This window comes from Dipodomys merriami, unplaced genomic scaffold, assembly GCF_024711535.1.
Source record: "Dipodomys merriami isolate MVZ:Mamm:240054 unplaced genomic scaffold, mDipMer1.0.p SCAF_153, whole genome shotgun sequence".
In the NCBI taxonomy this organism is placed as follows: Eukaryota; Metazoa; Chordata; class Mammalia; order Rodentia; family Heteromyidae; genus Dipodomys; species Dipodomys merriami.
This window is the reverse complement of record NW_027202860.1, coordinates 3,121,133-3,144,105: the sequence shown is the minus strand read 5'-3', so window position 1 is coordinate 3,144,105 and position 22,973 is coordinate 3,121,133. Positions and strand designations below refer to the sequence as shown.

Genomic DNA, 22,973 nt, shown 5'->3' with positions numbered 1-22,973 from the left:
GTGGCTTCAAATGTCAAGATTCCCAGAACCTGGAGATTGCAGAAGATCAAGAGTTCAAAGGCAGAGACAAGTGCTGGCGGTTTACTTGTATAATCCCATCTTGCTCAGAAGGCTGAGACCTGGAGGAGTGAGGTTCAAAGTCAGTGTGGGAAGAAAAGACTTGATATTCTTTCTACAATTAGCAAAAGAGACGGCTCAAGGGATATACAGCACCAGCCATGAGCAAAAAAAAAAAAAAATGCTGAGTTAAAGCCTGGGCCGGACGCAGATTATGTAAATGAATGGATCCAGGCTGAGGCCTCCTATTGGTCTCCATGGCAGGATGGTTCGTTAGCCAATGAGAGCGCTCCGCGGACAATCCGCATTCTTCCTATAAAAGGGTAGCGCGGGCGAGGTCGCGGCACTTTTCCCAGTTGCAGGGCGGAGCTCGGTGGTGTGCGGCGGTATCAGTGATGTCTGGTCGGGGCAAACAAGGAGGCAAGGCCCGCGCCAAGGCCAAGTCGCGGTCTTCCCGCGCCGGCCTGCAGTTCCCGGTGGGGCGCGTGCACCGCCTGCTGCGCAAGGGCAACTACGCGGAGCGGGTGGGGGCCGGCGCGCCGGTGTACATGGCGGCGGTGCTGGAGTACCTGACGGCCGAGATCCTGGAGCTGGCGGGCAACGCGGCCCGCGACAACAAGAAGACCCGCATCATCCCGCGCCACCTGCAGCTGGCCATCCGCAACGACGAGGAGCTCAACAAGCTGCTGGGCAAAGTGACCATCGCCCAGGGCGGCGTGCTGCCCAACATCCAGGCGGTGCTGCTGCCCAAGAAGACGGAGAGCCACCACAAGGCGAAGGGCAAGTGAGGCGGGTCCCGTCAGCGCGCCCTCGCCAGGCTCCTTCGTGGCCGCGAAATCAAAGGCTCTTTTCAGAGCCACCCACTGTTTCAAATGAAGAGTTGTCTCGCTAAGTAGCCGGTGTCCGCCTGTGCGTGCGGGGCCGGGCGAGCGGGAGGGAGGCGGGTGCGGAGCGTCCGATCGCTTCCTCGTCCCAACGGCCCCTCCTGTCCGACTCCCGGGAAAGTTGGCCGCGGGCCGCGCCGCGGGCGTCCGTGCCGACTGTGGTCCCTCGTTGGTCTCCCTCCAGGCCCGCCCTGCTCTTCCCGACCTCCTGTCCCACACTTGAACCTAGTGCCGGGGCCACCGTGGGCCTCGTGGGTTGGCGCGAGCTGGGCTCGCATCGCCCGCCCTGGCTTAGTCTTGGGAGCGCCGCGGCCCCTCGACAACAACACACTCCCCGAGGGGGCCCCCTCCACTCAAGGTCTCCGGGCTGGGGCACGGGAGCGTCGGCCGGCAGAGGGCGGGGCTGCTGGAAGGCAGTGGAGGGCGGGCTGAGGACCACCCCAGCTACAGACGGTGGTCGCAGAGGACTCGGGCTACAGGAGCGTAGGCCGGCAGAAGGCGGGGCGGGGCGGGGCTGTCAGGGGAGTGGAGGGCGGGCTGAGGACCACCCCAGCTACAGATGGTGGTCGCAGAGGACTCGGACCCGGACAACCGTAGAAAACAAGGTGCGTTAGGGGGTAGGGGGAAGTACTGGCCGAGTGGAGAGCAGGAAGTGCCGCGGGGGGGGCGGGACGGGGCGGTCCGCGTTCTGCCAGAGCCAACCGGGAGCGCTGGGGCGGGTGACGTCACGGCCAATGGGCGGCCAGCGCGGGCCTTTCAAATCCCCTGCGTCCAATCGGAAAAAGACGTCGCCTATAAAGTGTGTAGCGGGGGTGGCCTTCCGCCCGTTTCTGTCTGCGCGCTTGTGCCGTGTGTTTCTGAGACCGTCGCCGTCGTCATGGCCCGCACGAAGCAGACGGCGCGCAAGTCGACCGGCGGCAAGGCCCCGCGCAAGCAGCTGGCCACCAAGGCGGCCCGCAAGAGCGCGCCGGCCACGGGCGGCGTGAAGAAGCCGCACCGCTACCGGCCGGGCACCGTGGCGCTGCGCGAGATCCGGCGCTACCAGAAGTCGACGGAGCTGCTGATCCGCAAGCTGCCGTTCCAGCGGCTGGTGCGCGAGATCGCGCAGGACTTCAAGACGGACCTGCGCTTCCAGAGCTCGGCCGTGATGGCGCTGCAGGAGGCGAGCGAGGCCTACCTGGTGGGGCTCTTCGAGGACACCAACCTGTGCGCCATCCACGCCAAGCGCGTCACCATCATGCCCAAGGACATCCAGCTGGCCCGCCGCATCCGCGGGGAGCGCGCTTAAGCTCACCCGGCGGCCCTCGGCAAGTTCCATCGCATCCAAAGGCTCTTTTCAGAGCCACCCACTGCGTCCTCGGAAGGAGCTGTGCCTTGTGCTCTAATCTTGTGGAACCGGCATTAGGGTGGAGGGCTGGCCGAGTGTCATCAGAGCCGGTGACAGTGCCTGCTTCGCCCGACTTCTGTTTCCATGTCCCTCACCTCCGTTCCTAACCGTCTAGGCCTCACCTGTGTGCTGGGGTTTGCCGGGTTTATCAGTGTTGACAGCTTGAGTGTGGAAGTGGCTCGGCTTTTCCCCCTCACTGTACAGTTGGGTGGGAGCATTTATTTCAGTGATATAATTGGAGACGTTTATCAGGGTAAAATTGTCCCACTAACGTGCCTGTGACCTGTCCTGGGATGCACTGTCACATTTCTTGCATTAGTTTGTGGAGCATTTTCTGGGGCTTATAATATGAACAGGGTATGTTGGCGTTCAAAGGAGAGATTCAGAGCAAGGGTAATGGCACTGCCTTTGCATCCTGCATGTCGGGCCCAAGATTGTAGCCTGGGAATGATTCGATCATCTCACCTTTGAAATTCTGCTTCAGAGAACTTTAGAGTTGGCACCTCTAAAACAGATGTCAGGACTGAGGCCAGCCTTGTTCATATCACAGGTGTGTAGCAAGAAGTAAATTTCTATAGAACTTATGTTTCCCATTTGTAAAATGTGGACAATAGTAGTACTTGACAAACTACAGGAATCCCTGTAAGAACACCTAACAGTTTCTAGTCTAGAACCATCAGTTTTGCTTGCCGCAACTACTAATAGTTGCTAATTTACAGAAATCTCAACAAGATGTATTGTGATATACATTAGTTCCTAGTGTTTCCTAGTTTCCCTAGATTTCAGAAGCTCTGAATAAGTATTTTCTAGTCCCACAAATCTGCAATTCTCAAATACATACTCTCTTGACAGTTGCTATTTTTTTTTTTTTTTTTGGTTCAACATGTCTTCCTCATTGCAATTCTGAGAACTGTTCATTCTTAAAGATTAATTCCTGAGTCTCTCCCTTTCTATCGTTTGGTTTTTATCCCTTTGGGTTCTTGCTTATACCCCTTCCTATCTGTTCCACATTTCTTCCCATTCTCTACCTTCAGCATTAGGGGACAACATTCCTCAGGGTAAGGATTTGTCTTTTGTACCCAAACTACCCAGCACACCATAGGTGGGTAAGATTAGGGAATTAGGATAAAAATAAGAAGAGAAACTAGTATTGGAGCTTTAAGCTGGTGGGTAGTATCAGAAATGTGTATGAAATGTAGATGGATAACAAGAGGGTACAAAGCTGGGCTCTGGTGACTCACACCTGTAATCCCAGTTACTTGGGATGCTGAGATGTGAGGATTGAAATTTGAAGCCAGTCTGTCAGGAAAGTCCATGAGTCTCTATCCCAAACTACTCTGGAAAAATAAAAAGCTGTAAGTGGATCTGTGACTCAAGAGGTAGGGCACTAGCTTTGAGAGAAAGAATCTCAGGGACAGTGGCATCAAAAAAGTGGGGGAGGGTACAAAAAGGAATGGAAGAGCAACAGCGGATGAGAAGGGCTGAAATGAGAACTGGAAGCTAGCTACTGCAGTAAGCAGGAGGGACCAGATCTAGCTATGTATATACCTGGTTGGGGAAAGGGCAAAGCTGGACTGTTGAGGCAAAAAGTAATCAAAGATGGCTCTGTACCTTCTTGCCTGAGATTCTGGGAGGAAGATGCCACCTGTCTGGATAGAGGAGCTAGAGTTCACTTAGGGTCATGTCTGAACAGAGCTGGCAACTCGGGATAATTTGAGATGGCTTCAAGAAAAGACCCCTGGGGAATGAGTGTCTAAAACTGTGGATTAGGACAGGACATCCTATTAATGCTTATGAATCATCAGATTCATAACAAAGTTATGTTATTTCATATTCAAGAAACAATTTTATCCTGAACCAGAGGGGAAAAAAATGAGAAAATTGGGCACCATTTCTTAGGTTCTTTGCAGTACCTAATTTTAATAAATGCATACTAAATTTATTATTGCCCACCATGTTTGATTTGTAAATCTTAAATATATACATACATGTATCTTTAGTACGTTAATTTTATTAGGATAGTTCACCTGGTTGCTCCTTCATCAAAGAAAATGAAATTTAGCATTTTGGTAAACTGAGGCATCAACCTTTGTTTTTAAAAAAACTTTGCTACATTTGAAGAAAAAATTGTTACTTACATCAGTGGTTATCAACCTTTAATGTGTATCAGAATTGCCTGGAGGACTTGAACTTTTAAAGCATAAATTACTAGGGGCGTAGGTCTTACTCCCAGGGCTTCTGATTCAATAAGTATGGGGCAGGTCCGGGCCCAGGATTTTTTGTACATCTAACAAGTCTCTCGGTGATCTGTGCTGCTATACTGGAAACCACTTTAAGGACCACTGACTTAGACAACAGACATGTTTTCTTTCCTCATTTTTAAAAAAAAATTTTTATTGTGAAAATACCGTATATAGGAGTTACAATTACATGAGCAGGGTAATGAGTACATTTCTTATCAAGCATTGTAGCCTCCTCCTTTGTTTCTCCTTTCCATCCCTTCCCATCTGCCCCACCCCCCCAGCCAAAGTTGTAAAGTTTGTTTTTCAACATTACGACTTGCACATCTCATTGTTGCAATGAGTCCACCTGGATCCCTATTTAAACGGTTTGTTTTTGCCCTTCCCCTCCACAAATTATACCAACATCAAATACAATGAAAGCAGGGGTTATACCGTGGGGGAGGGACATACAAAGCAAAAAAGAAATCATCTTATAACAATCGCAAGAAAGAAAAAAAAACATTGGAATACTTATCTTGGGGTTCATTTCACCTAACATCAACTTATCTGACCTTTTCTGCTTGTCTCAGACATATACTAGTTATTGCAAATAAGGGAAATCATGAGACCTATGTTTTTTTGGGGCCTTGCTTACTTCACTTAATATAATCTTTTCCAAGTCTTTCCATTTCCTAACAAATGGGGCGATGTCATTCTTTCTGATGGAGGCATAGAATTCCATTGTGTGTATATACCACATTTTCTTGATCCATTCATCTACTGAAGCATCTGGGTTGGTTCCCTATCTTAGCTATGGTAAATAATGCTGCAATAAACATAGTTGTGCTGGTAGCTTTAGTATGGTCTTGTTTGTGATCATTTGGGTAAATGCCCAAAAGTGGGATTGCTGGGTCATAGGGGAGCATTATGTGGAGTCTTTTGAGGAACCTCCATACTGCTTTCCAAAGTGGTTGAACAAGTTTACACTTCCACCAACAATGCAGTAGGGTTCCCTTCTGTCCACATCCTCTCCAGCATCTGTTGTTATTAGAGTTCTTGATTATAGCCATTCTAACTGGGGTGAGGTGGTATCTCAATGTTCTTTTGATTTGCATTTCTTTTATGGCTAGGGAGGTTGAGCATTTCTTCTATTGGCCATCCTTCTTTCCTCTTCAGAGAAGTTTGTCTTTAAGTCCTTAGCCCACTTATTCCCTCATTTTTAAAATTGATTTGTCTTCTATATTTTGTTCCGTACTGCTTCATAGAACCTCAGTGAGATCATATATTTGTCTGCATGTTAATTCCAGTCCTGGGGCTTGAACTCAGGGCCCAGGTGCAATCCCTAAGCCTCATTGTGCTCAAGGCTAGTGATCTATCACTAGAGCCATGGAGCCATTTCTGGCTTTTTCTGAGTGTTGGAGACCCGAAACCTGCCTGAGAATGCTCTGGCCTCTTTCAAACACCTAATTGACAAGTAGCCATTCTTGGAAATTCCAAGGTGCATATTTAGATAATATTTGGCTAACCATAAATATTCCTTTAGCCCTAAACAAACTACATTTGGCTAACCATAAATATTCCCTCAGCCCTAAGTAAACTACATTTGGCTAACCATAAAACTTCTCTTATCTCCAGCCCTAAGCAAACGGCGCCTGGCTAACCATAAATGTCTCTTAAAGAAATCACAGGAGACACCTTTAAGATTAGCACAATGGCCAAAAGGACAAGCACGACCCATCCCTGACCCCGGGACTTCTCACCCTTGCTTCTGCGAAGTTTTTTCATTCTTTCCCTTCCCCTGTCCCTTCGGGTATATAAACCCTGCCTCACTTTAATAAAGCAGACCTTGACGCGACTCAGAGTGGCTCTGTCTTTCTTAATGCGCTTGGTCTCGATTCTCTCTCCCCACCTTGGTTTTCAGGTGGTGCCCCCTCGGATCCCCCACTAAATTACCTGGCCTGCTGGACGGGTCATCTGAGAAGTTTATAGGCAATAAGAACTTTCTTGCCTGGGCTGGGTTCAGATGGTGATCCTTAGGTCTCAGCCTCCTGAGTAGCTAGGATTATAGGCATGAGCTACCAGCACCCAGCTTGCATGTAGCCTTTAAAGTTAAAAAGTATCACAGTAATAGGTGAATTAGAAATATTATAAGTTTTAGGTGAGATTTTAGGAAAATGAGGCATCCTGAGCATAAGAAGCCTTCTTAGCTTGACATCATCAAAAATGTTACTCTTGTTACTTCTTTCCTTACCTTCTGTATGATGCAATGGAATTCCAGGAGTTTTGCTCTCCCCTCTTCCTCTCCCCCCGCCCCTGCCCTGCCCTTTTTCCTAGACAGTCACAAGCCCCATCTGTTTCCCCAATTTCCCACTATGCAATGATTTCTACCACATTAGGAAGTTCCTACAGTAATTATCTGCATTTCTCATCATGCTAATATGTAGTAGTATTTTGTGCTATTGGGCCACCCTGTTGTGTGTATATATGTGTGTGTGTGTGTGTGTGTGTATTCCTAGTTTTGATATAAGCTCCTGGAGGGCAAGTCTTATATCCTTTGCCTTGCTGGTATTTCCATTGTCAAGGACCATGTTTTAAACCTAGTTTGCCTTAAATGTTGATGTTGGTAAAAGCCAAATGCAAAGACCTACAAGTTAGTCTTTTGGGAGCTGACATAGTCTTTTAAGTATATACTGCCAATTTTTGGTGTCAAATTGTTAATGGAAAATCAGTGCAGCTACTCAAACCTTCCATCTGGTGAGAGAATTTAGGCAAGATGAGAATGTGGTGACAATGACAAGAAAGTTTGTTGGGATGAAGAAAATATACTTTTTCAAATATAAAGTGGGTTATCTCTAGGGTGACCATGATTGTGTGTGTGTGTGTGTGTGTGCGCGCGTGTGTGCGTGCGGGCCAGTCCCTGGGCTTGATAGGAAAATGGAGGAGAATGGAAAACAAATAGGCTGGACTTGATTATCAACAGGCGAGGACTGTTTATTGAGGAACAGTGAGGGGCACAGACCTTTCCACGGGTTTGGAGGTTGTGCCAGTGAGTTGGGACAGGAGTTTTGATAGGAGGTCTGAGCAAGGATGCAGAGGTTAATGAAAGCTGCAGGTCAAGGAAGGTGGGGGCCTTTCAGTTCAGCCACAATGGGATGTCTACAGCTGGGCTCAGGTGGATTGCCCTGCCTGCACTTCAAATGAGTTCACACATACCTGGGATTTTGCCTGGTGTCTGTATGGGCCTGGGGCAATCCTTCAACTGGCAGAAAGTTCCTCCTATTGTCTGTCTGGCCTCAGTTCTTCCTGCTGTTGGAAATTTACTCTTTCCTCTGAACTCCTTTTTCCCTGGGAAAATATCCATGGGAACTAAAATGTGAAATCACAAAACAGAACAAGATTATTGATAAAGGGCAAAACCTCTTGGTAAAGAAAAAACAAAACAAAACAAAACACACAAAGGCTGACCAGTAGTCAGCCTTTGCCCCTTTCTCCATCTTTGCTAAAAAGCAAAAGAACATCTCTCCCTCACTCAAGTTTACCAAGCTGTCAGCTTTGCCGAAGGCTACTGACAACCTTGAGGTTTATCACCAGCTGCACTGAGTTGCTGCATTAGTCAGAATCTTATAATAAAAATAACTTCTGTCACAGTGTCAATAGCATTGATAGTATTGGTCCTGCTGACCAAGTCAAGATTACATTTTGCTGATGCTCCTGTGACTCAAGGCTCTGTTTTTGCTATGTTTTGCTCCTGTAACCTTGCTTGACTCAGTAACAGGGCCTTAAGCCCACCAATTAAAGACCACTACCAAGTGGTCTCACTATGGGAAGCCTATTGCAAATTATTACATATGGTATTTACCATAAAGAACAAATAAATTTAAAGTTCATATAACCAATGAAAATCTGCCTTGCATGCCTCGTCTATATAACCCTATGTAACCTATCCCTATAAAACCCCTCCTACCCTGAGCTCAACACTGTTCTACTTCCCGGTGATAGGAAGCAGAATAAAGTTCCTAGGTCCTTTAACTGGGTGTCTTCGAGTCTCTTTTGGATTCAGGATATTATATTCAGGGCTAGCACTTTAGCATTTGAGCACACAGCTCCACTTCTGGCTTTTTTGGTGATTAATTGGAGTCTCATGGACTTTCCTGCCTTGGCTGGCTTAGAACCAGCATACTCAGATCTCATCCTTCTGAGAAGCTAGGATTATAGGTGTGAGCCACCAGTGCCTGGCTGGTTCTTGTTGTTAAACCAGGGCATGCTTTATTGAAAAACAAGGGATTCGGAGTATTAAATTTCTCAGGGCCAGACTCAGGGGAAGTTACTGTCCTAAGGGTCAAGGAATTTGATCTCTAGGCTATTTGATCTCTAGGCTACTGTTTACTGGCCCAGATGAAAAATCTGTTGTTTCAGAACTATGGAATAGCCTGCCTAGAATGAAGCCTGTGCTTAGAGAGGGTACTCAAAGACTTTTTGCTGATACTTTTTGGGGGGGTAGGAGGGATGAGGGTGGGGTTGTTCATGGGGCTTGAATTCTGGGCCTGTCCCTCAGCTCTTCAGCTCAAGGTGAGCACTCTACCACTTGAGCCACAAGCACCACTTCCAGTTTTCTGGTGTTTAACTGGAGTTGAGTCTCACGAACTTTCCTGTCCAGGCTGGCTTTGAACCACAATCCTCAGATTTCAGCCTCTTCAGTAGATATGATTACAGGTATGAACTACTGCTGTGTGGCTTATTACAAGACTTTGATAGGCCACTGAGGATGCTCTAAAGATTAATTCTACTGTTCTCTTTGACAACTTCCGATCCCATTTTCTATGAGATTTTTTTTTACATTTTACTGTCATTGATAGATTGAATGCAAAAATAAAATATTACAAAAGTTTCCGCATGCAAATGTAATAGTACTAAATTAAATCTAAGTTTAAGAATGAGAAGTGTAGGGCAGAAATGGAGAAATAAAAGTACAGAATGGCTTGATGTATTCTTGGCAATGTTCGTATGGTATGACTTACTTTTGTCTTGTGAAAACTGTACGCATTATGCACACCTTTGGCCTCAGCTCCACCCATACCTGAGCTTCTCCCTGCCCCTGAGTTCCCACCATACAGATGGCTCCTCCCTCTTTCTGCCCAGACCCACCTGAACTCCCATCTTCCTGCTTCCTCTCCCCCAGACCCAGCTGCTACCTATAGTGGAGGCTGCCACGTGCTCTCTCTCCAGGGCCAATATGGCTCCTCTAATAAACCTTGTAATAATCTTTCTCCTGTGTCTGCCTGCCTCAGCGTGGTCCCCTGGCATGGATGTGACCAATCCTCTCAAAAATGGAGTTGCATCTAATGGATATCTGGTATTTCCCTACAGGTCTCTCATTGCAAGATACAAATCACATACCTGAAATAATTCAGCTTGATTTTATAGTTTGCATGACTTTTATGGATCACATCAAAATGCCTGCATCTGCACCCTTGCAAAACCACAAAAGCAAGTCTGTTCATTTTATAGGGGTATGTCTCTGAAGGATTAAAAAAAAGTACTACACTGGTCAGAGTAAGCACTTAAACATTTGAGGAGTCTCTGATCGAACCTATCTTTTGTCTGTTTTTAAATGGTGAACCAGTGGGCCTATCAGTTCTCACCCTTTGGAAGAGAGCTAAATGTCAATGCATTCATTGTTCAGTGTGCACAGAGCTCTTTTAAGGATAAAGGATTACTGCGTACAATGGTAGAGAATAAACGCTTGAAATGAAAAAGGTAAATTGACAAACTGGCAGAATTGGAAGCTACCACCAGTCTTCTAATCCTGCTCATTAAACACGGGGAGTCGAGAATAACCTTGCCGTAAAGATGGAACAATTCAGTTTTAGGCACCCATCCTTTTTGCCTGGGGCTGTAATTTGGCCAAGGTACTGTCCTTGAACCTTTGTGCTCAAGGGTAAAAATGTACCACGGGAGCCAGTTTCACTTCTGCAGTTTTTCTTCCTGGCGTTTACTTGGAATTTCACAGGCTACCATGGTGGACAAGCTTTGAACCGTAATTTTCACATTTCACCCCCGAAGTAGCTTTGATTGCAGGGATGAACCATTGGCTTAAAGCACAGTACTTTAGCGAAGGCAACACTAAGCTAAGACCTTAAGCTTAAACTGCTTTTGCAGTCACCTAGGCATCCTTAGCCAAGCTGAAACAAATTTTTTCCTCAGTGGGGCAAACATAAACCAACGTTAGCTCCTTAAACTTACGGCGCCGTGCACAGCTCTCCCGATGACCACATGGTGGCCCTAAAAAGGGCCTTTGGGAATGGGACAAAACCGGGGCGGCGGCTTAGCCTCCGAAGCCGTAGAGGGTGCGGCCCTGGCGCTTGAGCGCGTAGACTACGTCCATGGCGGTGACGGTCTTGCGCTTGGCGTGCTCGGTGTAGGTGACCGCGTCCCGGATCACGTTCTCCAGGAACACCTTCAGCACACCCCGAGTTTCCTCGTAAATGAGACCCGAAATGCGCTTGACACCCCCGCGCCGAGCAAGACGTCGGATGGCAGGCTTGGTGATGCCCTGAATGTTATCCCTCAGGACTTTACGGTGGCGCTTAGCACCGCCCTTGCCCAAGCCCTTGCCACCTTTTCCTCTTCCAGACATCGCGGCTGTAGCTTAGAGACAGCAGTTAGCAGGATGAGGTGAAACAGGCTTTCAGCGGCTATATATGTAAGAGAATCGGACCAGATTGAAAACCAGAGGCGCGCGCGCGGGAAGCAGCTCCCCAAGCCCTCCCCGTCCCGGACATTACGTCATTCGTGGTCGGCTTGCTCCTCGGCTGCCCTCTACCGGGCTCTCTGAAGCTTCCCTTTATTCTTATTTTCTGGTGGATGGTTCGTAATCCCAGGGAGAATTCAGATCCCAGCACTTTGTTTTCAGATTCCACAGTCTGTTTTTCTCTTCCCTTGTAGGCTTCACAGTGGAGCCAAACTGAGGTTAGAAGGAAAAGCGTCTCTGCAGAGAAAACCCGAGGAAGGGAAGATGGAGTTCAGAATAGAAGAGAAAGGGCCAGTTTAGGGATCGAATCCAAACCAGAGAATTCCGAATCATGGTTAAGCTACACAGAACTGCAGAAAAGCAGTTCGGATCCTTAGGCTGCCAGAGTCGGGAGCTGCGGCGGCTAGGGTACGTGTGGAATGATGAGGTCAGGGAGAAGGTCACTATAACGCCTGAGTCCAGTCGGTATTTTGATGGTTGTAGGCTAAGCCAGAAGTCAGATCCTAGGACAACTGGCCTCAGGACATTGCTTTCTGATGGAGGTTAGTGAATCCCAACGTACTATCATTCAAGGCTTTGCTCAATATAAATAAATTCAAGAGACAGGGGTTTCCTGCAAATCCATTTCTACAGTTCCTCTGAAATTGGCCCTTCTATTCCGCCAAGGTTTAGTGCTCAATCTATCTCAGTTGAGCCCCACTGGTTCCCCTAAAGCTAGAAAAGCTCTCCTAGTTGGGTGGGTTTTGCAAGAGGACATATGTTTCAAATGGACCATCATTATGAAGTTGCCCTATGTAAAACTGATTGAAGTCCTATTAGTATGTTCATTGCTTTAACTAGGCCCCTCTATATAGAACAATCCATTACAATTGTTTTTTGGGGTTTTTATTTTTATTTTTGAGAGAGAGAGACAGAGACAAAGAGAAAAAGAGACACACAGAGAAACAGAGATAGAGACAGGGACTGAAATGCTTATTTTGAGAAAAATCCTGTGTTCCAAGTTTCACCATTAACTCTACTTTATGGTGAGGAATCCCAGGTCTTTATCCAAACTTCTAGGTTCCAGACTTCTAGGTTCCATCTGGTATCTCTGGATTTATTTTAGACTGAAGGGTAAAACTTCCTAAAAATCAAACGTTTAAACTTAAAAAATCCCCAAGGTGTGATTAAGTACTTACTGCTCCCTTTCTTAATGGTTCAGGGAGCCAAGCCATGCACGCCATGCCATGCATGGATGCATATACATGCCCAAGCCAGCAACTCAGAATAGATCTCTCCCTTGGCCACTCCGGGGCAAAGAAACAAACTTGTTCTTTTCTGATACTTCAGCAACTCTGGTAGAATATCTTGTTAAATGTCTGTATCTTCCCTATGCTTTCTTTCCTGACTGGTTCTTACTGGCAGTGTTTCTTGTTTTGTAAAATGGTAAGCTAGTTCAGTGTCTAGTATAAGCTCAACAATTATTTATAGAACAAACAGCACCTATATTTGGCTACTTTTAAACACAAGGGAAAAAGACATGACCAAATTACAACATGAGCAAAAACAAAAAAAATACACTCAGAAGCAAAGGATGATGAAATGACACTTTTGGCATCAGAGGGGACAGAACCTTCTAATCAAAGCCTTTTTGGTTGTACAATCTTCTTTTGAAGGAGACCAGCATATGCTACCCTAAAATATGTCACTTTATACAGAGGAGTTGTTTTGAGTTCCTCAAATGCCTTATTTGTCTAAAAGTAGGAAATCCCTCCCTCCACCCCCCCCCCCCCCCACCAAAGAACTCAACATTTTAATTCGGTTGCATCTCCATGGAGGCAATTCTGATTTTCTCTTTTCAGAAATGAGAAGTTGGCACCATTCCTAAACATACTTTGCTGAGAGCTATCATATACCCATCTATTCTACGTCTATTTTAAAAAATCATTCGTTTTTCAGTGATTGTCTTTTCTTTTTGGCTCTCTTTCCCCCTACTAAGTTAGGTAGATGGGCCCCAAATTTTAACAACCCCTTTGGACCACTTTTCTTGGAAGAGCCCCCAGGTGTACATTCAAAAACAAACATTTAAGCTGGGTGCTGGTGGCTCACTCCTGTAATCCTAGCTACTCAGAAGGCTTAGATCATGGTTTAAAGTCAGCCTACGCAGAAAAGTCCTCCTGAGACTTCAGTTAACTACTTGAAAACCAGAAGTAGAGCTGTGGTTCAAAGAGGTAGAGTGCTTTGAGTATAAAGAGCTCAGGGACAGTCCTGAGTTCATGCCCCACAAACAACAACAAAACCCCAAAACATTTACAAGCTTCTATTTTGATATATCTTCTGTATGAGTGGTCAGTTCCAACTAAGAACTTTCAGGGTTAAAGAGATTATATAAAAAATCCTTATATAACCCTTAATGTTTCTGCAATGAGGATAAAAACACTTCACCTTATAACTATTTGAAGCTTTGTAATGCAGAAAGTAACTATTCAAAACTAATAAAAGGGAGAATCTTGCTAAGTTTTACTTATTTGCAAGGTATTAGTGGAGTATTTAATCTCAGATGAAGTAAAGAAGTTTAAAATCTTACAGTTTCTCAATTTGGTCTCAAGTGCTCATCAGTCAAGATGAAACTAAATCAGGTACAAAACCTTACTGATGAATAGCCCCAAATTCAAATGGTCCTTCATATAACTCTATGGGGAAGGGGTACTTGATAAAAAAAAAAAAAAAAAAAAAAAAAAAAAAAAAAAAAAAAAAAACCAGAACCTCTCTTCTTGTAATAGCTTTTTCTTTTCTTTTTTCTTTTTTTTTTGGTTGGTCGTGAGACCTGAACTCTGGGCCTAGGCTGTGCTGAGGAATCAAACCCAGGACCTCATGCATGCAAGGCAAGCACTCTACCACTGAGCCGCCTTCCCAGCCCTTGTAATAGCTATTTTTAACTGCTTGTTACTTTTGTATTAAAAAACAACAGGTAGGTACATGGAAAACATTACATGTCTAACAAGTGATACAATAAAATTTTCTTTATTTCCCGTATGAAATAATGTAAGCTCCTCGTATTCTCCTGTGCTAATAAAATTCCAGTTGCCAGTTTTCAATATACAGTTCCCACAGCTGCGGGTAAAAGAAACTTCTCTGTGTGTCACAGCTGAAGAAAAGTGGTTCTTCGGCACCATGAACCTGCTTGTGATGAAAATGGTAGATGAGAACTTTCACAGGAAAATTAGTATGCAATATGGGACTAATGAGTGGACAGCCTGCATATGCAGGGCAAAAGGGATGATTCATCTTCTGGGTGGGACAGTGTGAGAATCCCATCATCTGTCACATTACTCACAATGGCCACACAATTAAAATCTTACTGACTTACTTATTTCAGGAATTTTCCACTTAATATTTCCCAAGCATGAGTGAATGCAGAAATGGAAACCTGGGATAAGGGAGGATTTCTATGTAGAGTTTGAGAAACCTTTTCTGATTTAAATGAACACATGCATACATTTCACATGAGCATATCACAAACAAAAAAATGTTGCGAAAACCATGGCCCTTGGGTGGGTGGGCTATCATACAGACCCTATAGGATATTCTACCTTGTGATGAGACAGTTCAATAGAGAAGTTTGGGAAATTTTTGTTGCTGTTGTTGGTCCTGCGGCTTGAACTCTGGAATTGGGTGCTGTCCCTGAGCTTTTTTGCTCAAGGCTAGCATTCTACCACTTTGAGCCACAGCACCACTTTGGTTTTCTGTGGGTTAATTAGAGGTAAGAGTCTCACAGACTTTCCTGCATGGGCAGGCATTGAACCATTGTCCTCAAATCTCCAGCCTCCTGCATAGCTAGGATTACAGATGTGAGCCACTGGTGCCTGGCAGAAATTTGAGAAACACTGGATGGTTTGGTTACATGATAAGATACTGCGGTTCTTCAAATGCACCTGGTAAAACCTTATGAAAGAGGAAATTCATCATTGTAATTTCACTCTTTTGCCTCAAAAATATTATGTGTGCTTTCTTATTTACTACCCGGAGAAGCTGTAATTTTCCTGAGATTCAGTTTCTTATCTGTAAAGCCACAGAATGCATATTGTGACAAAATGTAAGAAGAACTATTATACAATGAACAGTGCACTATGCATATAAAGCATCATTATTAAGTAACCACAAGAACGGATAATATTTGTTTATATCACTTGTACTTGTATGTTATTTTAGATTTCCTGAGAGATTGATTTTGCCCAACATGGGTTCTTCAAGATAATAATCCAATTAAATTCTTTTTTTTTTTGGGGGGGGGGTCCAGTCGTGGGGCCTGAACTCTGGGCCTGGGTGCTATCCCTCAGCTCTTCAGCTCAAGGCTAGCGCTCTACCACTTGAGCCACAGCACCACTTCCAGCTTTTTTCTTTTTGCTTATGTGGTGCTGAGGATTTGAACCCAAGGTCTCAAGCATGCAAGGCAAGTCTACCACTGAGTCACCTTCTCAGCCCCCAATTAAGTAAGTTCTTATAGGCTTCAAGACCAGCACCAAAAAAAAAAAAAAAAAAGCACTTTCCTGAACAATGCTTCAAAACATGTGAAATAAGCCAGGCACTGGTGGTTTATATCTATAATCCCAGCTTTTCATAAGGCCTAGATCTGAGGATTGTGATTTAAGCCAGTCCCGGCAGAAAAATCTTTGAGACTTTTACCTCCAGTTAACTACTCAAAAGTCAGATGTGAGACCTTGGCTCAAATGATAGAGTGCCAGCCTTGAGTTAAAAAGCTAAGGGACAGGTACCAGGCCTTACACATAGATATGTGTTATGCCACATATATATCATATATAAACCATGGAATAGGTAAAATGCATGGATTTTTCAATTTTGTGGTAAATAGAAAAAAAACAAAACAAAACCCTGTGTGTGTGTGCACACTGGTACTGCCTGGGCCTTGAATTTAGAACCTGGGCACTGTTCATGAGCTTTTTCATTGAAGGCTAGCACTCTACCACTTGAGCCACAGCACCACTTCTGGCTTTTTCTGTCTGTGGTACCGAGGAATCGAACCCAGCCTAACTTCTATCTTTTTGGTGGTTAATTGGGGATAAGTCTGGTGTTCCTGCCCTGGCTGGCTTTGAATCCTGATTCTCAGATCTCATCCTCCTGAGTAACTAGGATTACAGGTGTGAGCCACCTGTAATCTTCTGCACCTGGCAGAAGATAAAGTCAACTTTTAGGAATTAGAAAATATTTAAATTTGAAGAAAATTACTAGCCACACATTATTTGCTTGGAAGATAACTTATTTGGTTGATAAACACTTAATCAAGTTTAGAAACTTCCTCCTGTAAAGGAGAAATACAAAGGGAAACATGTATTTAGCTCTATCTTTTTTTTTTTTTTTTTTGGCAGTCCTGGGCCTTGAACTCTGGGCTTGGGCAATGTCCCTGCCTTCTTTTGTTCAAGGCCAGCACTCTGCCACTTGAGCCACAGCACCACTTCTGGCTTTTTCTGTCTGTGGTACCGAGGAATCGAACCCAGGGTTTCATGCAGGTTAGGCAAGCACTCTACTGCTAAGTCACATTCCCAGCCCCAAAGTTCTATCTTTGACTTAGAAACATTTCATCTGTTGGACCTAAATGGCTTTTGGTGTAGGGGAGAGAATAGGTCCATATCCCAGAAAGGAAAAGGAAGGCAGAGGCTGTAAGTAATCTAGCTGGTGAACAAACTGTAGATTAAAATGGGGCTTTAAGCTTAGAAATCAGTTAAATACGTTTGATTCATTTCACTACATGTTATTTTGTTATACTTCAGTAAGGATATAATGTGCTAACTAGCTAGGGGCTATGTCGAAGGGGAGTGACAGTAGTGACTTGAAACAAACTGAAACCTAGTACTTAGGAACATGCTTGTTTTTAGAAGAAACCTGGTAAATGTATAAAGCTTGCAAAATACTATGCATTGCTTGAACCAAAATTACATCTACTTAAAGAACCTTACCTTCCAAAGTTCTTTAAAAAAAACAACAACAAACACCAAAACATTGTAATCAATAAGTTACAGAAAAAGAAGAGGGAAGAGGGAAGGAATAAGACCATCTTCTCTCTCCTGAAATAGGATTGAATTCTATCCAATAGGATCACAAGCCAAGAAGTTCCTGTTTTGTAGGCCAATCAAGGCGAGGGTATGTCTATAAGTAGGACTGCCCGGGAGCCCCTGCACGTAGCTAGTAGATAGCCCAACCATGGCCCGCACGAAGCAGACGGCGCGCAAGTCGACCGGCGGCAAGGCCCCGCGCAAGCAGCTGGCCACCAAGGCGGCCCGCAAGAGCGCGCCGGCCACGGGCGGCGTGAAGAAGCCGCACCGCTACCGGCCGGGCACCGTGGCGCTGCGCGAGATCCGGCGCTACCAGAAGTCGACGGAGCTGCTGATCCGCAAGCTGCCGTTCCAGCGGCTGGTGCGCGAGATCGCGCAGGACTTCAAGACGGACCTGCGCTTCCAGAGCTCGGCCGTGATGGCGCTGCAGGAGGCGAGCGAGGCCTACCTGGTGGGGCTCTTCGAGGACACCAATCTGTGCGCCATCCATGCCAAGCGCGTCACCATCATGCCCAAGGACATCCAGCTGGCCCGCCGCATCCGCGGGGAGCGCGCTTAAAGCCACACTTTAAAGTAACCAATACAAAGGCTCTTTTCAGAGCCACCCACGTTTTCATGAACCGCAGCTGTAACCAACCAAACCGCTGTTAGATCATTGAGCGCAGTATGCTGGGCATTTGGCTAAGAAAACCTGTATCCCGTAGTCGGTCCTTGTAGCTCAGCAGGCCACGCCAGCCACTAATTTGCCAATTATGTGAGATTAGGGGCTGGGAAGGTGGCTCAGTGGTAGAGCGCTTGCCTTGCATGCCTAGGCCCTGGGTTCGGTTCCTCAGCGCCACATAAAAAAGAAAAAAGCCGCAAGTGGCTCTGGCTCAAGTGGTAGAGCGCTAGCCTTGAGCTGAAGAGCTCAGGGACAGCGCCCAAGTCCAGAGTTCAGGCCCCACGACCGGACCCCCCAAAAAGCAATTAGGTGAGATTGGGGGTAGCTCATCAGTGGCTTAGGAAAGCTAATGGGATCGTTTGGTTTTTCTTCCTACTGGAGGGCAACCCTAATTGCGAAGCCCTTTTTTGATTTAGGAATTGGATGAAGCTGGGGCTATTCAGGTGGCCTAAACCGGAATAATAAAGGAGCGAAGTGTGTTCCTGGTGGTCTGTAAATGTATGGGTTGAGGTACTCAAGAAACGGGAAATACAGTAAAATAACATAAAGAGGAGGAGGCAGTTAGCTTTTTAGTCTGTAAAAGTCTAGGATTGAAAGTGAAAAAACCAGGTGAAGAAACCGTAATGTTCTGGTAACTGAGATGGAACACTCTGATTGGCTAGCAAGGTTTCCATTCTAATGACCACTAAGAAAACACCACAGGGAGCTTTTTAAATAGGCCCCACCCCCCCCAGTGACGACTATTGTAAATCAACCAATAAAGTGAAGGTACTGTAGGAGACTTAATTTGCATACAGGCTCTATAAGTAGCGTGAGATCAGGCCCTCCTGCGGTAGTTGGCGATTACCTCATTTGAAGAGCCGGACGTTCTCGGAGGAGGGAAAATGCCTGATCCTGCCAAGTCCGCTCCTGCCCCTAAGAAGGGCTCGAAGAAGGCCGTGACGAAGGTGCAGAAGAAGGACGGCAAGAAGCGCAAGCGCAGCCGCAAGGAGAGCTACTCCGTCTACGTGTACAAGGTGCTGAAGCAGGTGCACCCCGACACTGGCATCTCGTCCAAGGCCATGGGCATCATGAACTCGTTCGTGAACGACATCTTCGAGCGCATCGCGGGCGAGGCGTCGCGTCTGGCTCACTACAACAAGCGCTCGACCATCACGTCGCGGGAGATCCAGACGGCCGTGCGCCTGCTGCTGCCCGGGGAGCTGGCCAAGCACGCCGTGTCCGAGGGCACCAAGGCCGTCACCAAGTACACCAGCTCCAAGTAAGGTTGCACAAGAGACGCGACGCATCTGCTATACCCCAAAGGCTCTTTTCAGAGCCACTTCATTTAACAAAGGAAAGGGCTGTAAACTCTTGGTCTTGCGTTCTGATGTGGGTCTCGAGCCTTTTGTAATTCGGTGCAACCTAGCCGTGTTGGCTAGTCGAAAGGACGCTGTTGTCAACAAATGTGTATTCCTCTTCTGCCGATCCTTGGTGTAAAACTGGCGCAACATTCCCTGTTCCCAAGAGTATTGGAGGGGGAGCCAGAGGGTGGGCAGACCCGGGCCCACATCTCTTAGAACACCCCTTACCCGCAGCCTGATTTTGGAAGTCTTAAGCTTGTTCTTCCTTATGGTGTACTGATGAAAGTTTTTAGTTCTCTCAGTTGTGTTTCCTATCTAACGCCAGTATACCCAGTCTGGCTTGCCTCTACAGTTATGAGCCCACCGTTTTTCAGTGGCTTTACTCAGGGAAACCATCCCGCCGTCCACCCTGCCTCCCCCCTCCCCAGGTCTCCTTGTAGCCCTAGGAATTCTGGGAATATAAATATTTCTGCTAAACATGGTGGGAGGGATACTTCCTATAATGCACTGGACAAGAACCCCCCCCTCTTCCCAAGCACAATTATTACTTAGCCTAGAATATTGTTTTGCAGACATTGAGAAACCCAGGACTTAGACCTCCCTAGCTTTTAGAATTTATTTTGCCAGTCTTGGGGCTTGAACTCAGGGCCTGGGCACTGTCCCTGAGCTTTTGCTTAAGGCTAGCACTACCACTTGAGCCACAACACCACTTCGGCCTGCTTCTGTTGATGTGATACTGAGGAATCAAATCCAGGGCTTCATGCAAGCTAGGCAAGCACTCTACCACTAAGTCATCCCCAGCCCCTAGCCTTCAGAATTTAACCCACCTTTTCCTCAACTCCACCTGTTACCTATAGGTCATTCTCCACTGGACCATCTCATCCAGGGCCAGGATCCTGCCTTGGTTCTGTTAACTAACAAATATTCTTGATAGTAAGAGTCACCTGGGTGCTTGTTAAACATCTCCAGGTGGCTCTTCTGAACCTTACAGACCCAGTCAGGTTGCAGGTGTGTTTAATAGGTTTTGAATTATACCCATATTTGGTGTTCACATGTCAGATCTCCAAATGTTAGTGAACCTGTGGGTGTCAGAGCCATTGTGTCATGCTCTGGGAATGGAAACAAGGATGACTGAAGGCCCTAAGCTAATATGTGCAAAACATTTCTGAAGACTGTCCCCAATTCAAGACTCATCATGATTGAAGCCAGGGGATTTTCTTTTACTAAATGAATATACTGTTTGGACTCTAGCAGGAAAAAGTCATGTGGTCTTCGAGGTTCTTTATACGATGTCTGGAAGTTGAGTAATGACCCCCACCTGTATTCCTATCTGTTCTGCTCCACTCCAGTCCTCTCTGAGTTGTTGTGCTTGGGTTTGATGGCCTGGGAATTGCAGGATAAACCGAAGAAGATCCTCGCAAGAAGATCCTCCACAAATCCAAGAGTCCTTGGTGGTTTTCTCTGCCTAAGTCTGGGAATGAAGAAAGTCAACCGGGCCTTTCTAGTCCCACCTCAAACCGAGATCACCTTCCTCCTCCCACCCACCCTTCCACACCCTGTTCTCAGTCCTGGAAACACAGGGGAAGTCTTGGATCCTTGGGGCCCAAAGCTGAATTCACTATCCCGCTTCATTTGCAGGAAGCTCTTGAGGCACCTGGGGTCTTTGCCCTCCCTTTTGCAGACCGAACCGTCCTAAGAACCCCTTCCTGGCTCTGGCGGTGCTGGAACCCGCGCAAAGGTCATCTGTGCTAGACAGGGAGGCGGGTGACCGCCGCCTCCTCCACCTGCCTTTCTTTTTTCGTCTCTCTAGGCCCGCAGAGCTGCTGGGACTCCCTGCCTGCGGGTTACTAGGGCCTCCGCAGGTGCGTGTGCTGAGAGGTCCATAGCGGCCGCCAGGGGTCGCTGCGCAGAGCGGCTGTGCCCCGACTGCCAGGCAGGGACAAGAGCGAAGGGTTGTGCGGGGCGGCTGCAGGGCGCAGGCGCATCTGGCTCCCCGACACACACACACACACACACACACACACACACACACACACACACACACACACACACACACACACACACACACACACACACACACACACACACACACACACACACACACACACACACACACACACACACCACACACACACACACACACACATCCTCTCTGGGTGCTTACACCTGCGGGCCCGGAATGACCCTTTTAACGATGGGGTTCAGCAGTGGTGCGACGAGTTAGATGCTCTTTTTGGTACAGAGCTATATCGGTACAGAGGTGTATCGGACACGCACGACCCTTTAACCCCTTGAAACTGCTTGCCACCGCTGCTGCCATTCCACTCCAGAGCTCATTGTCCGCTCCTGCCGGCTCCGAAGGCAAATAATTTCTTCCAAGAAGTAAAGTCGTGGCGAGTCCGTGCGCACGGGTGGCCACAAGGTGGCGCCAGGAGACCGCCATGGAATCTGCTAGGCCAGGCGGTCAACCTATTTCAGAGCCAGCTTCTACTACTAATGAAGTGTCCAGCTCAAAATAGTGTATTCATGCCGGTTAAATAGGTTATGGATGAGAAAATCTACACATCTCAGAGGAAAAGATAATTGATTAAGGGGCAGCAAGCAGATTTGCCAACAAGTTCAAATCTGAATATGGATTTGCAAGACAGGATTCCCTTTTGTGTTTGCTTGTTTTAAAAGCTTTTATTTTAATTTACTATTTTGGCAAAAACTACTGAAACCACGTCTTAAAATTATTCAACCAAGTTTATAAAACGCATCAGTGTTACCTTCAACGCATTTTTTTTTAACCTGAAAGATGTCATGTTGATCTGTCAGAAGCAAAAGAATTTTCCCTGTCTTTTTTTAAAGTAATGTAGAAAACGTAACAATATACTGAGTGGGCCTGGGTGAGGAAGAGACAGCTCTTTGAAGTCAGACCATTCTTGCCAGCTTGCTTTCTACCTCTCCTAAATACCTTTGGTGGTAGCATTTATGTGCTTCAGCCAGTACTTCAAGCTTCTTGAATTGTGCGTGCCATGGCATTTTGCCTTTTCCTCCTTGTGATTGAGGGGAGCATGTAACTAGGACTAACCAACAAGTGAAATGTGTGTGTATCATTTTGGGGATCAAGCGCTGAATTCCTGTTAGAGAGTCTCTGAGATAGGGACTCACTGGCTCGTTCTCATAGGCTCTCGTTATGTAGTACAGGCTTGTCCTCAAACTCATAATCCTCCTGCCTCCCTAGTGGGGACTACAAATGTACACGGTGCCCCAGCTCTGCTCTCATATTTCTTACATTCTCTTTAGCTTTCATGAGACTGCAGGGCCAAATGTCCTTTGGTGAGTAGAAAGAGGTAAGATCTTTCACTGGAAATTGTCATAAGTCCTGCCGCAGTACACTAGTATTCAGAATATAGCAATGTGGACCAATATAACTCTTTTTGTGTGTGTGGTGCTGGGAAGTGAACCCAGAACCTTGGGCATGCTATGCAAGCACTCTCCGTTTGAACTTCTCTTCCCTTTGCCCTTTTATTTTGAGTCAGGATGTTACTGCTACCTTTGCCTTGTCTGGTTTCAAACTCACGATCCTCCAATCTGCTTGGCCAGGAAGCAGACTTTCTGAGTAAGTAGGATTAC

At 46.4% G+C, this 22,973-nt stretch overlaps 5 protein-coding genes across 5 annotated transcripts; 4 read left to right on the top strand and 1 right to left on the bottom strand.

The window, feature by feature from the left end:
• The first annotated feature begins 384 nt into the window (after nucleotides 1–384).
• Nucleotides 385–952, top strand: LOC138827301 (histone H2A type 2-A). The gene has a single exon (XM_070022810.1). It carries the CDS (start codon nucleotides 453–455, stop codon nucleotides 843–845), a length of 393 nt encoding a protein of 130 aa, XP_069878911.1. The 5' UTR covers nucleotides 385–452; the 3' UTR covers nucleotides 846–952.
• A 676-nt stretch (nucleotides 953–1,628) lies between these two features.
• Nucleotides 1,629–2,264, top strand: LOC138827271 (histone H3). Its single transcript, XM_070022755.1, has one exon. The coding sequence runs from the start codon at nucleotides 1,819–1,821 to the stop codon at nucleotides 2,227–2,229; it is 411 nt and encodes a 136-aa protein (XP_069878856.1). The 5' UTR covers nucleotides 1,629–1,818; the 3' UTR covers nucleotides 2,230–2,264.
• Nucleotides 2,265–6,601: 4,337 nt separating this feature from the next.
• Nucleotides 6,602–11,193, bottom strand: LOC138827270 (histone H4). Its single transcript, XM_070022753.1, has 2 exons — nucleotides 10,794–11,193; nucleotides 6,602–7,916 (listed from the first exon to the last, which is right to left on the bottom strand). Exon 1 carries the CDS (start codon nucleotides 11,185–11,187, stop codon nucleotides 10,876–10,878), a length of 312 nt encoding a protein of 103 aa, XP_069878854.1. The 5' UTR covers nucleotides 11,188–11,193; the 3' UTR covers nucleotides 6,602–7,916; nucleotides 10,794–10,875.
• A 6,306-nt stretch (nucleotides 11,194–17,499) lies between these two features.
• On the top strand, nucleotides 17,500–18,290 carry LOC138827269 (histone H3). Its single transcript, XM_070022752.1, has one exon. The coding sequence runs from the start codon at nucleotides 17,500–17,502 to the stop codon at nucleotides 17,908–17,910; it is 411 nt and encodes a 136-aa protein (XP_069878853.1). The 3' UTR covers nucleotides 17,911–18,290.
• Nucleotides 18,291–18,858: 568 nt separating this feature from the next.
• Nucleotides 18,859–20,605, top strand: LOC138827268 (histone H2B type 2-F). The gene has a single exon (XM_070022751.1). It carries the CDS (start codon nucleotides 18,897–18,899, stop codon nucleotides 19,275–19,277), a length of 381 nt encoding a protein of 126 aa, XP_069878852.1. The 5' UTR covers nucleotides 18,859–18,896; the 3' UTR covers nucleotides 19,278–20,605.
• The last annotated feature ends 2,368 nt before the right edge of the window (nucleotides 20,606–22,973 follow it).

What these genes read in the sequence shown, in the direction of transcription:
- LOC138827301 (XM_070022810.1), top strand. Translation starts at nt 453, where the DNA reads ATGTCTGGTCGGGGCAAACAAGGAGGCAAGGCCCGCGCCAAGGCCAAG.
- LOC138827271 (XM_070022755.1), top strand. Translation starts at nt 1,819, where the DNA reads ATGGCCCGCACGAAGCAGACGGCGCGCAAGTCGACCGGCGGCAAGGCC.
- LOC138827270 (XM_070022753.1), bottom strand. Translation starts at nt 11,187, where the DNA reads ATGTCTGGAAGAGGAAAAGGTGGCAAGGGCTTGGGCAAGGGCGGTGCT.
- LOC138827269 (XM_070022752.1), top strand. Translation starts at nt 17,500, where the DNA reads ATGGCCCGCACGAAGCAGACGGCGCGCAAGTCGACCGGCGGCAAGGCC.
- LOC138827268 (XM_070022751.1), top strand. Translation starts at nt 18,897, where the DNA reads ATGCCTGATCCTGCCAAGTCCGCTCCTGCCCCTAAGAAGGGCTCGAAG.